At 45.7% G+C, this 15,817-nt stretch overlaps 1 protein-coding gene across 1 annotated transcript in view; it reads right to left on the bottom strand.

Annotated features, from left to right (window-relative positions):
* LOXHD1 (lipoxygenase homology PLAT domains 1) overlaps positions 1 to 15,817 on the bottom strand; it is a 187,833-nt gene that overhangs the window by 154,176 nt on the left and 17,840 nt on the right. The window contains exon 5 of the mRNA XM_055292404.2: positions 15,555 to 15,739. Coding sequence (XP_055148379.2) covers positions 15,555 to 15,739 — 185 coding nt within the window. The remainder of the gene's footprint in view (positions 1 to 15,554; positions 15,740 to 15,817) is intronic.

The raw sequence follows: 15,817 nt of genomic DNA, 5'->3' as shown, positions 1-15,817 counted from the left end.
ACCCCTCACTTCCGCTCACTGAGAGCCAAGACGCTAGAAGTGAGATATCACAGGCGCTGCGTAGGAGGAGATGAAAACGGCAAGGGAGAGAGATTCAGCGGGGGCTGCCCTGGGGGTGGGAGATGAGGGGGAATGTTCTCTCCCAGCCAGGGAAGGCCCCCTCACTACTCAAGCCCACACAGATGTGGGGAGGGGGTGGTCCGCAGAACCCAAGGATGGGCAGGGGGGACAATGCCATGTGCCGGAAGCTGGCTTATGGCCACCAACCAATGGATTCCCTCCCAGTCATATAGACTCCAGTTCTTTCCCCTATGCTACCCCCAAAATGTTTCCTCTTCCTTCATCAGGCCTGGATACCCACTGCCTCTCAGCCAGCCTCTCGTCTTCTGTCTCTTCCTCATTCTCCAGACTCTTCCACCTCCCAGTATATCCAACCCACCCTCCCATCATCGCTTTGTACCAACTCTTCCATGGCCTCTGCGAGACGCTCTCTGCTCCTGGGACCACACACAAGGCACTGGGATGATGGAAGACAGGCTCTCTTCCTTTGCTTTCCTCCTGTAACTTCCTTCCTTTCTTTTCTCCCTTCTCCCTTTCTTCGTCTGTCTTTTCTCCCTCTCACTGTCTTACAAATAGAACTGGAACTTTTCTCCCTAGAATACCCTCCACCTTGCTCTCCTTGCAGACACACTCCTTATCAAAATCATAAGCACCTCTGATGCTCCCAGAAATTGCAATGGGCCATTCACTTCTATCACATCGTTTAATCCTCACAATGATAGACCCTATGGCTACTAGTGTCACCATTTTTAGTAATGAGGCAATGGAAGCAGGAGCTTAAGAAGCTTGATGGTGTTCACACAATTAGAAAGGGTGCAGCCTAGATTTGGACTCAGGGCATCTGAACAAGAAGGTTCTCTCTTGGCTGTCATTGCCCCCACCCTGCCAGCTTTAGTTCAAACCTCAGGTTCTCTCAAAAGTTCCCACCTCCCAAACCCACACGGCCCCATTCCACAGCTCGCGGCGTGTGCGTTGTTCCTTTAGCAACTAATGTGCTCAAACACAGTCCGTGCATTTGACCTCAGCCAAGCCTTGTTATGCACCAACATGAAAACATCACTTGGTCCTTAAAAGTTGCTCATGGGCAGAAATCAAGAAATAACATTCTACAGCAGTGGCATCCAGTCTTTTGGCTTCCCTGGGCCACATTGGAAGGAGAAGAATTCCCTTGGGCCACACATAAAATACATTAACACTAACGATAGCTGATGAGCTAAAAAAAAAAAAAAATGCAAAAAAATCTTATGCTTTAAGAAAGTTTATGAATTTTTGTTGGGCTACATTCAAAGCTCTCCTGGGCCACATGCAGCCTGTGGGTGGTGGGTTGGACAAGCTTGCCCTATACCATTCATCACCCTCAAGTAAATATACAGCTGGTACGTTTTTCTAGGGAACTGTCCAATGTTAAGTCTGATGCTATCAGGTGTTGAAACATAGGAGGGAGTAGATCAGCCTCCACTCCTTTAGCTTATCCTGCTGGGTTCCTTTTCCAGCCACTGCCCAGCCGTGAAGAGCTATTTCCACCTGCCCTGCAGTCACTCGTCCTCCTTTGCTTCCTTTCCTGCCTCTCTATGGAAGACCCCTCCCATCCACCTGCACGTTTCGGTAAGCTTGGCTCCATTACTTCCCTTTCCAACCCAGACTCTAGTAGACTGCTAGTATTTATCTTCCCCCAGACGGCCAGAACACCAGCACTTCTTGTATACTACTGGAATGTCACCCAGCCTTCCTGGAGGGCAGATGAGTGATACATGTTAAAAGCCTTAACATTGTGCAAATCCCTTGAACCAATTATTCAAGCCCTATGCATTAGTTTATACTAAGGGAGTAGTTATATTAATTGATCACCTATAAGGATGTCTATCACAGCATTGTTAATACTGACAAAAAATTGGGAACAACCAAAAAATATCCAAAATAGGAGATTTGGGGGGTGAAATATATTCTCCCATTCATGGGCTACTATGCAGCAACTTAAAATAACAGAAGATGGGCCGGGCACAGTGGCTCATGCCTGTAATCCCAATACTTTGGGATTACACTTGAAGTCAGGAGTTAGAAATCAGCCCAGCCAACATGGTAAAACCCTGTCTCTAATAAAAACACAAAATTAGCCAGGTGTGGTGGCACATGCCTGTAATCCCAGCTACTCGGGAGGCTGAGGCAGGAGAATCACCTGAACCTGGGAGGCGGAGGTTGCAGTGAGCCAACATCATGCTACTGCACTCCAGCCTGGGCAACAGAGTGAGACGCCATCCCAAAAAATAAATAAATATAAAATAAAATAACAGAAGATTATTTGAGGCTATAATGTAGTATTAAGTGAAACAACATGGTTATAAAATTGAGTTTAATGCAATTACCATTTTAATATGTGGGGTTTAATATGTTCATAAACAAAAATTTAAAGAATGGGAAGGAAATTCACCAAAATGTTAACAGGGGTGTCTCCAACACAATTGTACTCAGTACTTAAGTTCAAGCCTCTGGGTTTGCTCCTAGCTCCATCCTTATAGACAAATGATTTCACCTCCCCCTTCCTCAGTCTCCATCTGTTAGATGGGGGTAACAATACACCTCCCTCGCAGCGTTGTGAAAATTAAATGGATGTTTAGATAGATAGGTGGATGGACAGATTAGATTAATAGTTTGTTGAGAATGATGCCAGCCATTGAGTAAGTGCCGGATAAAAATCAGCTATTATCATCTTTGAGTGATTGGATTATGGAAGATTTTCTTATTCTTCTGTTGCTTACTTGTACTTTTGAATTTTTACAATGGCCATATTTTTTCTGTGATTGAAAACTGAAGTCACCTAATGTCAATACTTGAGTAGGTCATCACGTCTTCTGTATTTCAGAAGAAACTGTTAAAAGTTCCTGCCAATTTATTATACCCTCAAGCTGGCTTTGTCACACAAACACCTTGAGCCAATCTGAGTGGCTGTCAGGCTGGAGGGAAGATTGAGAACTGGATGGCCAATGAGAGAGAATAGACACGAGGGCCACCAGCAGAGATCCAGCCCCAGGCAGGTGGGAACCCTTTCTCTGACTCTCACTGGGCTCACACTGGCCAACACCTGTGGCTCAAGGGTGGGTTCCAGCAGGAAGCCATTGGTGCTGGAATGGAATGGACACTGACAGCTAGATCAGGGCCAAGACAGTGTCTGTGTCATCAGTTCAGATTTTCGTGTGTACAAAATGCAACATGGAGAAAGTGCTATTTCCACAAACAGAAAAAAAAGGCTATTTTAAACACCTATTTAAAGATAAAAATAATGAAGTTTGAAGCAAATACACAATTCCATGCATTCTCCAAACATTCTGGCTGCTGAGTTGAAGGAGGATGTGGCTGGTGGTGGTTCTGGGAGGGTGGAGGCCACAGTGAAAATATGAGATGGAGGATCCATTCCCAGCTGTGTGAGTGACACTGGGCCATTAGAGCTCATTTCCCCAAGTGCCCTCATTTCATTTCAAATCCTAGAAAACTCCTCACCCATGAAGACTCAGTTTGAGCATCACCTCCTCTATAAAGCCCTCCTGATTCCTTCTTCCTCTATGCTCCCATTGGCATGGGCCTTACCCCACTTAGAATATTCTATCCTTTTGCACTGTGATTATCTACTGGCTTGACTCTCTCCCATCTAGACTCTAAACTCCTAGAGAGAAGGGCCTGTATGTAATCACCCTGAGTGCAGGCTCTGGTGCATAGAAGGCTCCCCGCAAAATGCCCATTGAATCACTGAATGAATGTGCTTAACGGGAGGAATGACAGAGGAGCATGGGCTGGCACCAAAAGCCCAAGACTGCAGCTCTGCCCTGCAGTTATGCTGTGTGACCAAGAGCAAGGGGCTTAATTTCCCTGGGCTTCCATTTGCTCCTCTCTGAAATGGAGGAAGAGTAGATAAAGTCGCTTTTGGTCCTTAAATTCTCTGATGTGCCACACCAGGGCCTCACTCAGGGTGGTTCTCTTCTTCCCCCTCTTTCCGGAGATGATTTTCTACAGTGCTAGGTGGGAGCAGATGGAGTGGGCGGGGAGCTGCTGTGAGCTTCAGTGGAGGAAAGTGCTGCAGGGCTGGCCCAGCCCTCCCTGCCCTGGAGCCCTTGCCCCTACCTGGGAATTCCTCCATGGATTTCAAAGGAACAATGACTCCCAAGCAGCACCCACAGCAAATAGGCTCAGAGAGCCCTGGAGAATGCTCCGTGAAGGAAAATGACAAAGCATCAGGAAAAGAGGCTCTCCCTGCTGGCTTTAACAGCAGTCAAGGTCATGAGCCTATTCCCAGTTGTCTGCTTGAACCTGCCTGGATTCCAGAGGGGAACCTGGAACTGAATAGCTCTGGAGTCCTTTCTGAGAGGCTAGAATCTTAAGCCTGTGCATCTCAGAATCAGAAAAAGCCTGGATGTAGGGGAAGAAGAAAGGGAAACATCAGGAGCTTAACCACAAGGACAAGCACCACGCTATTGTGTCATTTACTGAGCACTGACTCTGTGCCTCTGCACTAAGTCCTGTATGCTTATTTCCCCAGCTAATCTTATCAGGTAGAAATTAATGTTCTCCCCACTTTACAAATGAGAAAATAAAGGCACAGAGCTTAAGGCATCTGCTCATGCTAGCATAAGTGGCAGAATGGCAGAGCTGGCTTTTGACCACGGAGAAGGGGAGTCCAGAGGCCGAGTCCATGGTGGGGGACTATCTCGAAGATGGGAAGTATGGGGGGATGAAATAGGAGAGAAAGATCCACAGTAGAAAGGAAGCCACCAAAGGCCAATCTCCTTTTGCCCCAGTGGAGGAGGGCTGGCCCTGACCTCTCCATCTCTCTTTGGTTATGAAGGTGGACACTCTAGTAATCCTGAAAAGACTCCAAGAGACCCCCTAGTCCAGGTGCTCTACAGAGGGAGAAACTGAGGATAGGAGGGCAACTGAGATCTGCCTCAGGTCTCATTGCTATTGGGTGGCAAAGCCAGAACCAGAACTCAGGATGTATAGTCCCATGTGCCTTCTGACCCAGAGAGTTATTTTAAGATTAATGATTTAATTACTCTACGGTAATATCCTATAGAATCTGGGAATAAGTCAGGGCTTCTGGCTTCTTGACAGAGCCTTTGTGATGGGTGTTTTATGCTCCAATCATGCAGGGTGCTTTCATTTTGCATTTGCTTTTGCACTATGCAGTCCTCTGGCGGGTTCATAATCCTTTGCAGGGCAGTACAATTTGCACATGCCCCTAATACGTTAATCGCAATCCCTTTCTTATCTCATTCTCCCCTCAAATGCACCCTGGGCACTGCACCCAACATGGTCATGTCAAGACTGGGTACACATCTGGAGCTGTGTGATAATCATTGTGTGGCACTGCATGGGCTGGAATAAAACTATAACCCAGTTACCTGATGAAACAGCCAGGAATGGAAACAGTGATTATGCTGAAAACAAACACAATTCCATTTCTACCCGTTCCCAAGTGCTGTGCAGCTTTCAGCCCCCAGCTTCAAGTTTTTCACTGGGCATAAAAAGAAAGGAAGAAAGGAAGGAAGGAAGGAAGGAAGGAAGGAAGGAAGGAAGGAAGGAAAGAAAGAAAGAAGGAAGGAAGGAAGGAAGGAAGGAAGGAAGGAAGGAAGGAAGGAAGAAAGAAAGAAAGAAAGAAAGAAAGAAAGAAAGAAAGAAAGAAAGAAAGAAAGAAAGAAAGGCAGGCAATTCATTTGCTCCAGACTGGGAGTCCAGATGTAAACGTCATCCACCCCTCCCACAACCTGCATGCGCCCAGCCCACCTGCCCAAGTTGTTGTTTCTTCTTATGGGTTCTCTTTCCTGTAATCATCAGCCTCTCTTCTCTTTGAAGTATACAACAAAACTGGCTGCAACCATATTTGTTATTAATCTACCCAAGAAGATTACATGCTCCCTAGATGGTGGCTTGTCCTTTCCAAAACCTAAAGAACAAGAGCAGGTGTGGGATCAGGACCCACCTCCAGACTGGGCCCTCTGAATGCAAGGGGCCTCTCTGCTTCTGCCAAGGCCTGAGTCTGAAACATTTCTGAGCTGTTGTGCTGGGTTCTGACAGCCCTGGGGTGTGAGCAGCCCCCAGGTCAGCTGCAACGCAGCTCTTGGCTTCAGAGGCCTGTCTCATGGCCAAGTTGGTGGAGCCTTCCCCAAGCAGTATGGGGGGCTCAATATTAATCTAAGCCACATGATCATCTCAGTGCTTTTCAAAGTAGGAGGGTTTGTGGGTAGGCACTGGGCTATGGGCAATTACTTGGCCAGAAGGCAGGAAATGACATCATATTGGTCGTGAGAAGGCCAGGAAGGATCTACCTTAAACAGATCTTGCTCATGCCTCCCTACCAGCCCAAGCTCCTTCAAGACCCAACATGGGGTCATCCCAAAGCTACCCAGAGAGCACATGCCATCTTATCAGGCCTTGCCTAACTCAGATGTCTCGCCCAACCTCATCCTTCAATACTGCCCCATAGGGAAGGCAGGGATGTGCCCAGGGCTGCCCTGAAGTCAAAGAGGACTGAGTAGCCCTGCATTCTCAGCCTGGGCGACTCTGCAGTGGGCTTATGAATTGCATCTGGGCACTGTGTCCTGTGAATGTATCACCAAAAGGGACAACATCAAAGTGGGTATGGGGGGGTGAAATCAGTGGGTGGGAGACACCTGGAGGCAAGCAAGAAAGAAGGTGCTTAGCTAGCACAGTGCCAGAGAAAGCCAGTGCTACAGGGACCTCAGAGAACATCTCAAGCAACCTGGTAAGAAGATGAGGAAACAGAGACCCAGAGAGGATGAGCAACTTGCCCATAGTCACATAATTACCAAAGTGTGAGGCTAGGACTCAGGTCTCTGCCCCTTTGGAAAGCTCTTTCCACCCATCTCTGTGGCTTGTCTTCATAATCAGGTGTATCAATACATGACCTCCTGTTACCACCATATGCACACAACCTGCTCCTTACCAACGTTCATATAAGCCCCTAAGTCCCAGTGGCCAAGGTAGCAGCTATGAGTAAAAGCCATCACCAGGTAGGTAGGAGGAGAGCGCAGTGTTACCCTCAGAGCAAACTGAGCTTCACTGGAGAAACCAGAGAGACACATATTAGGTAGTTAGAGCCCTGAAATATGGTATTTCTTGGCAATGTATCCATCTCAAAACACCTGACAGCTACAACCCCCCCGCCCCCACCACCACCACCATCAGTCTTGGTGGCTCATCTTGGTGGTGATTCTGCCAGAGCACGTGTGAACCACAGGGAGTAGGTTGAGAAGGTCCTCCTCCCTGCCCGTGAGATTCCTTACATATCCCTGATTGCAGGATCCCTGCACAGCAGTGTGCGGCATAGACTTTCCTCACAGAGTTTAGAGAGGGAGGGGACACCTGAGGCAGAGGAAGTAGGTAATGCCATCCAGAGAGGCTGAGGCTTTCCATCCAGTGGGGTCAGGGTGGCATGCAAAAAAGAGGAGGATGAAAGAGAGGAAGTGAGGGGCGAGGGGCCTTGACATTTCCTCTGGCCCTGGCACATGTTTTAACAGAAGATTCACAGTTTCCTATATCACCAACTTGAGACAGAACTCTGGGAACAAGGAGCCAACTCAGTTAGCAAATAGGGCAGGCCCCCGGGCTCCAGAAAGAGCTGCCCCACTGGGTCCTTGCAGGGCTTGATTCGATAGGGCCTGAATCCCAGAAATGGCTGTCGGCTGTCAGTGGTCTGGTTTCCACTCCACAATCTCTGAACAAATTAGCACAGGGTGCCTAATACTGCCCTCAGGCCTCAGTTCCACTTCCAATGGGTCACTTGAAACCTCCTCAGGGTTGATGAACGCTGGAGAGAACAGCTTTCAGAGCCACTGTCTGCCAGACACAGGAGCCAACACAATCTGAGCAAACAGGTTGAGAAATGGGAGCTGCTAGCCTTAGACCAAGAAACAGAAGAGGCGGTGGGGAGGCACTCTGTGCTGCTTGCTTTGACCTTTGTCCCATGTGCAATGTGGGGATAATAATAGCCGCTACTTCTCAGAGTTTTAAGAAGATACTACTTGTAAAATGTATGCACACAAAGACACAAGGCTATGGAAGTATTTTGTCTCAAAGTCCTATAGCTAGGAGGTGGTAGAGGTGGGATTTGAACCCAGGACTCCATGATTTGAGGCCTGGCACTCTGAGCCATGATGCCCTACAGTCTCCTTGTGGGCACTTTGTATGATGGGAATCTGTGTCCTCCACTGGACTGTGAGCACCTTGAGGGCAGGGACTATGTCCTTATCCACAGGCTCAGTATCTTAGAGCAGCTCAAGAGGGCATTGCCAACAGCATCTGCTAAGGATGATGCTGCACCTCCAGGCAGCAGAGACAGTGCTTAGCTTCTAGCCAGGGGCTGCTATCAGTGTGGAGATGTCAATGCCATTACTCTGCCCCTTGGGTTCTGAGTTATCAAGAGGGTGAGCCATTCCTGGCAGGATGGAAGAAATCCACCAGGAAAAGAGTCACACACATCCATGGCAATAGAAGGGATGCCAACAAGCAGATGGCAGGAGGGAAAATTCACTACACTTCTGGAGCAATTTGATAGCCAAGACTCTGTTCCCAGGGATAATAAATGCGGATATGCTGGAAAAGCAGTTGCCAGCCTTCCACAGGCCCCAGAAGGTGCCAGGACCCCTGACGCCCACTCTTAGAGTGAGACAAGCCTAGAGATGGCTGCTAACTCCCTGTGCCGGCTCTGTGTGTGTCTGAAATGCTTATTCACGTGTGATGTCTGACTGAACCATTCCATTGACAGGTTGAGGGCAGCCAGCCAAGACTGGGATGCCCACTCCTACTGATTCACATGGGGATGAGTCAGGAGAATCCAGGAGGTTTCTCCAGGAGCCTTGAAGTCTTGGGCAAGAACTGAGGAGTTGACGTGAAGGCATTTTCCTCTTTTCTTCCAGATGAACAGAAGCTTTTTGACTGAAATATGGCCTATGGTCACTGTTAAAATCACTTAATGAACATTTTGAATGCATTAAAAGAAGTGACATATCAAGGGATCCTGAATAGCCAAAATAATCTTGAAAAAGAACAAAAGTTTGAGGTCTCACACTTCCTGATTTTAAAACTTACTGCAAAGCTACAGTAATCAAACAGTGTGGTAATGGCATAAAGACAGACATATAGACCAGTGGAATAGAACAGAGAGCCCAGAAATAAACTATCATATATGTAGTCAAATAATTTTCAACAGGGGTGCCAAAATTATTCAATAAGGAGGGGACAGTCTTTTCAACAAATAGTGATGGGAAAACTGAATATCCACATGCAAAAGAGTGAAGTTGGACCTTGACTTATCTGCAAAATTTCACTCAAAATGGACCAAAGACCTAAATGTAACAACTAAAACTATAACACTCTTAGAAGAAAACATGGGAGAAAAATCTTCATGACATTGACCTTGGCATTTTTTTTTAGATGTGACACCAAAAGCATAGGCGACAAAAGAAAAAACAGATTAATTGGCTTCATAAAAATTAAAACTTTTGGGCATCGGTGGACACTATCAACAGAGTAAAAAGACAACTCATTGAATGGGAGAAAAATATTTGTAAATTATATGTCTGAAAAGGGGTTAATACCCAGAATATGTTAACAGAGGCCTACAATTCAACAATAAAATGATAAACAACTTAATTTTAAAATGGATGAAGGATTTGAATGGTTATTCTCCAAAGAAGATATGTAAATAAACAATAAGCACATGAAGAGATGCTCAACATCACTAATCTTTAGGGATAATTTCACACCCATTAGGTTGGCTATTGTTTTTTAAAAAACAGAAAATAGTGAGTGTTGGTCAGGATCTGGAGAAATTAGAACTCATGTGCATTGCTGGTAGGAATGTAAAATGGTACAACCACTGTAGAAAACAGTATGGTGGTTACTCAAAATTACATATAATACCCAGCAAATCTGTGTGTATATACCCAAAAGAATCAAAAACAGGCACTTGAACAAATATTTGTACACGCATGCTCATAGCAGCATTAATCACAATAGCTAAAAGGTGGAAACAGTCCAATGTCTATCAACAGAATGGATCAATAGTTCTGGTATACCCATACAATGGGATGCTATTCAGCCTTAAAAAGGAAGGAAATTCTGACATGTGCTATAGCATGGATGAAATCTGAAGACATTATGCTAAGTGAAATGAGCTAGATGCAAAAGGACAAATATTGTATGATTCCACTTGTACAGTTGGGTATACCTAACACAGAAATCCAAAATCTGAAATGCTCCAAAATTCAAAACTTTTTGAGTACTGACACAATGCCATGAATGGAAAATTATACCGCCTGACCTCATGTGACAGGTCACAGATGAAATGCTGTAAAACTTTGCTTCCAGCACAAAATTTTCCGAAATGTTGTATAAAATTATCTTTGGGCTACATGTATAAGGTATATATGAAACAAATGAATTTCATGGATAGACTTGGCTTCCATCCCCAAAGTATCTCAGTAGGCATAGGTAAGCATTCCAAAGTCTGGAGAAAAAAAATCCCAAATCCAAAACACTTCTGGTCCCAAACATTCTGGACTAGACTCACCCTGTATAAGATTCCTGGATTAGCCAAATTACAGAGACAGAAAGTAGAATAGAGTTTACCAGGAACTCAGGGGTGGGGAACAATGGGGAACAATTTAATGGGCACAGAGTTTCAGGGTGGCAAGATGAGAAATTTAGACATTGATGGTGGTGATGGTTGCAAAACAATGTGAATGTACTTAATGCCACTGAACTGTCCATTTAAAAATGGTGAAGGTGGCAAATTTTATGTTATGCATATTTTACCACAATTTTTTTTTTAAAAGAAGCAGGATAACAGAGTCAGGAAGGCCCCTTCCTCTGTGCTAATGGTCCCCTGTCTGGAACACAGGGTTCTAGACTAGTAGGTACCTTCTTGGGAAGGGACCACAAAAAGAGAGTTCAAGGATCCTGGGGTTGCATTCCTGAGAGGACAGAACCCTGTCTTCTGGCAGCTGAAGGGCTGACACCTAGATAGACACTGTGTTGTGTCAGAAACACTGGAACAGACAAACAGAAGCCTCAGGGAGACTAGGGAGTTTAATTCCAGGAAGGCTTGACTCAAACCAAAGCTGGAGAAGCAACTGGTGGGGGTGATGTAGAAGGGGTTCTTGTGACAGCAGGAGGTTGGCCCAACTAACCCCCACAATCCCTACAATCACAGGCTCTGACCTCTTAGGTGCCAGGCTAATTGCCCTTGGTCATGCCCTACTCAAGGGGCAGGCAGAAAGCAATTGAACTGAGAATAAGGAGACCCACAGTCTAGTCCTAGCTCCATCAGCAATTGGCCATTTGACCTTGGATGGATCCCCACGTCCCTGGGCCTCTGTGTACTCATCTCTGTAATCAACACCCTGCCTCCCCTTCCTCTCAGATCAAGGCTGGTATTGTTTACCAGGGTATAGTCTGCATACCACTGGTGGAACATAAGATGCTAGCAATGCCATATGAGATTTATCTAATGTCTTCAATTTATGTTAATATGTACTAGTGTATGCCTGAAATTTATAGCAAACGATAAGTTTTTTATGACAGCAATATCAACTTTCTTATTAAAATAAATTTATAAGTTAATGTAAATTGTAAAAAGTGAGTTAAAGAAGTAGTAGTAATTAATAATGCAAGCAGTACTTGAATCAGGCAAAACTCTTGAAGATGAAATATGAGTTACTGAAGTTTGAGAGCCCCCTAGATGGATTGAGGGAGCACAAACAACCTGTCTCCCTCTTCAGACCCCAGCAATAGATCCCCGAGTCCTGGAGATCAGATCCAGAAAACCAAAAGCCACAGCCATTTGGTTGGTCCTGCTTGGTTTCTTTAAGGTGCCAAATGTAGTGATTTTCACCAACAAATTGAGAAGAACTAAGAAATTGAACTTGGTTCTAGGATCTTCAATCCACAAAACTGTGAGGCTGGTCACCTTCTGCCTCCTTCCTTTGAAACCTCCTGTCTGTTTTTCCTCATCTCTACCTTCTACCCAATGGACTCCATTAAGGAAGAGGGCGGTCCTAAAGATGCCATTCCCTTTAAGGGGTTAGAGGTTGGGTACTTCCCCAGGAAGTGCTTTTAAAGAAGAGCCCAGAGAGGAAACAGTCATCTCCAGCGAATGTCAGGCACTGTACTGTGCAACAGTTTTGGTGCCCCCCAGCTCACTTCTGTGCCTACAAGTAGGGCAGGCTCCCTCACACCTGTGTCTGGACGCATGAAATGCAAGATTCCCATTACAGGAACACCTGGAAACCTGATCAAGGTCCAGTTCCCTCCACTCGACGACGATCTGCCAATCACCTCTGTCAAAGGGTCAGTTGGTCAGCCTAGAACACCTCCCTTCCCTGAAGAGCAGGAATAAGAGAAGGTTCCAGTGATTGCCAGCCAGAACTTTGGGAACTGGCCCTTGAGGGTGGGGAGAGAGGACCAGGCTCCCTAACAGTCTGTCCCGCTTTGGGGGCTGGTGGTATAAATATACTGAACACGCCACCCTTTCCTCTCTCCTATTACTGTCCATATTGCATGTTTTGAAATATTTTACCTACCAAACTTCATGGATGAAATAATAGACTCCATTTTTATCATCGAAATAGCAGACAAATACCAAGTTGACATAATTTCAGGTGAAAAGCAAAGAAATTTAACTTTTTCTTTACCAATGCAGTCATTAGAATATTTGAAGCCTGGGTGCAGTGGCTCACGCCTGTAATTCCAGCACTTTGGGAGGCCGAGGCAGGTGGATCACCTGAGGTTGGGAGTTTGAGACTAGGCTGGCCAACATGAAGAAACCCCATCTCTACTGAAAATACAAAAATTAGCCGGGCATGGTGTTGCATGCCTGTAGTCCCAGCTACTCAGGAGGCTGAGGCAAGAGAATCACTTGAACCTGGGAGGTGGAAGGTGAAGTGAGCCGAGATCGTGCCATTGCACTTCAGCCTGGGCAACAAGAGGGAAACTCCGCCTCAAAACAAAAACAGAAAACAAACAAACAGAAACAAACCATTGGAAAATTTGAACCCCTTTTTCATTCCATTCTCTGGAATCCAGCCTGGAAATACTAAGAACCTAATGCCCTCTAGCCCGTGAAGGAGCTGGGGGCCCAGGAAGCCCCATACAAAGACTAGGTCAGGGGGTGTCTACCCTGAGGATTCTTATGGAACCCTGAAGAACCACTGAGTCACATGAATTGTTTCTCATGATGACTTTTCAGAGGCTCTTCTCCTGACAGTGGAACGCTGGATTTTTGAGTGACCAAAGCAGGTCAGATGAGCTGAAAAGTGGCAAGTTTGACAGTGTGCTAAAGATTGATCATAGTAGAGGTTGGATAAAGAATTAAAGATACTTAATGTTTATGGAAGAATCTGTGAAATTCACCCCAGTTGAAAAAACAGGTGAAGGGCCCAGGCAAAAAATTCTTTCTCTCTTTCTCTCTCATACACACACACACATACACAAACACACACACACACACACACACACACACACACAAATTGCCAATAAATGTATGAAAAAAGTTCAACCTCACCAGTAATCAAAGAAAGAACATCAAAAATCCCCTTTAATTATCCAACTGGATAATCAAACAATACTATCAATTGTTGGCAAGGGTGAGGGACATGGGCACCCTTACACAGCTGGCAATACTGTGCACAGATACACCCTATCTAGAGCAATTCAGAAATGTCCCTCAAAAGCTTTAAGCATGTACATTCCACTTGACTTAGAAATTCCACTTAGGAGATTATCTTAAGGAAAGAATCACAAACCTGTGCAAAGATTTAGGTGCAGTATTTATAACAGTATTGTTATAATAGCAGAAATTTTTTAGAGGGGGAGCACAATACAAATGTCCAACGATAAGGGACCCAGTGAATAAATGATGGTATCTCCATGCTCCAGGGCACCACAGAGCCATTCCAAGGAGGGGTCTTGAGCAATATTTAATGGCACAGAAGTAGTCATGCTGTGAAACAGGGGGTGTTGCACTAGCCCTTTCCTTTAAACTATATATGCATAGAAAAGACTAGAAATGAAGACACAAAAATGTCACCAGTGTTGTTTTTTCAAGTAATGGAATTACAAGTATTCTTTATGTTTGCATATCTCTATTTTCTAAATTTTCTACAATGATCAAATTTGGTTTCTATAATCAGAGAAAAGATCAATAATGTGTTTTAAAAAGAATCAATGGCCGGGCACGGTGGCTCATGCCTGTAATCCCAGCACTTTGGGAGGCCAAGGTGGGTGGATCAACTGAGGTCAGGAGTTTCAGACCAGCCTGGCCAAAATGGTGAAACCTCGTCTCTACTGTAAATACAAAAAACTAGCCGGGTGTGGTGGCAGGCACCTGTAATCCCAGCTACTCAGGAGGCTGAGGCAGGAGAATCACTTGAACCCGGGAGGCAGAGATCACAGTGAGCCAAGATTGCGCCATTTCACTTCAGCCTGGGCAATAAGAGTGAAACTCCATCTCAAAAATAAATAAACAAATAAAAATAAAAGAATCAATGAAGTTGCAAGTTATGATGATAGGAATCACAGAGAAACAAGTCAAGTGTCAAGTTTAGCTGGGAGGTAGAAAATTGGAGATACAGAAATTGAGAGCTAAAGCCCATCAAGACAATGGATAAAGGGTGGAGCTTGGAGTACATGCTGGAAGGCAGACTCCAACAAGTGTGTTAGCCTTCTGTTGTTCAACTGAGTGAGTGTAGGAAGCCACTTCTCATCTCCTGGCTCAAAAGTCCCTTCCCCTCTCATGGTCCATGACTCTATGAGAGCAGGGTATTCTGGTGATGGTACCTGCAATGTAATGCCCCCCTTTTTGGAAAAGCAAATATGTCCCGTGATGGGATGAGATGAGGCCAGAACTTTGGGGGACAAAGGTATCTGCCTCCCTTATTCCTATAAAATTAAAATGATTGAATTTAAGGCTTTTGCCCAGAGATGTCACTTGAAATAAGTTGTTTTACTCCTCATAAAATCAGGAGGAGTCAGAGGGCAGCATGATGAGCTCTGGCAGCTGCAAGATCTGATTCCTACCCACTATGCCTTGGCTGTAACTCACCTGCCTTGGGCATCGTAAGAAAAGAAAGAGGATAGGAAAATGGGGAAGGCTGCCTTGATCTCAAAGGAGACTTCCAATAGACACCCCATCAACAAGAATCATTGAGAACACAGTATTTGCTCAGGGCTGCGCCTATCCTTCCATCATGCCTCCAATCTCTCTTATATTTCCCACCTCTTTGAACCCCTAGAGCATAAAAAGTTGCCCATAGGAAGGCCCCAGGAAGATATGGGACGTCCCCTTGGCTCTAACCAACAGGAAGGCCCTGGAGGCATGCCAAGATGAGGTAGGTGAGACTGCCCAGAGCAAGAGAGGCACGATTCTTTCCTGGGTGAGCCCAGCCCAGCTAGGGAGGGAAGGCAGGCAGGCCAGCCTAGGCACTGACCTCTGGGCATGTCCATGGGGTTGAAGCTGGCCAGCAGGTCACGGCACCACTGGCAGTCACCTTCCACCTTGCTCAGCCAGTTGTTGCAGTTGAAGTAGTAACGGAGATGAGGCCTCTTCATGTCGGTCACAATCACATGGTCCAGGTACCAGCTGGCATTCAAGCCCGTATTGTCATGCTCAATCCTGAGGCAGAAGCCAAGGCCCACACCATCACTGGCAGAACTGAAACAGCACCCCTTCCATACTGGAATACCCAGATGT

Source organism: Symphalangus syndactylus, chromosome 1 (genome assembly GCF_028878055.3).
Source record: "Symphalangus syndactylus isolate Jambi chromosome 1, NHGRI_mSymSyn1-v2.1_pri, whole genome shotgun sequence".
NCBI classification, from domain to species: Eukaryota; Metazoa; Chordata; class Mammalia; order Primates; family Hylobatidae; genus Symphalangus; species Symphalangus syndactylus.
The sequence above is the reverse complement of the archived record's forward strand: the minus strand, read 5'-3'. Positions and strand labels throughout refer to the sequence as shown.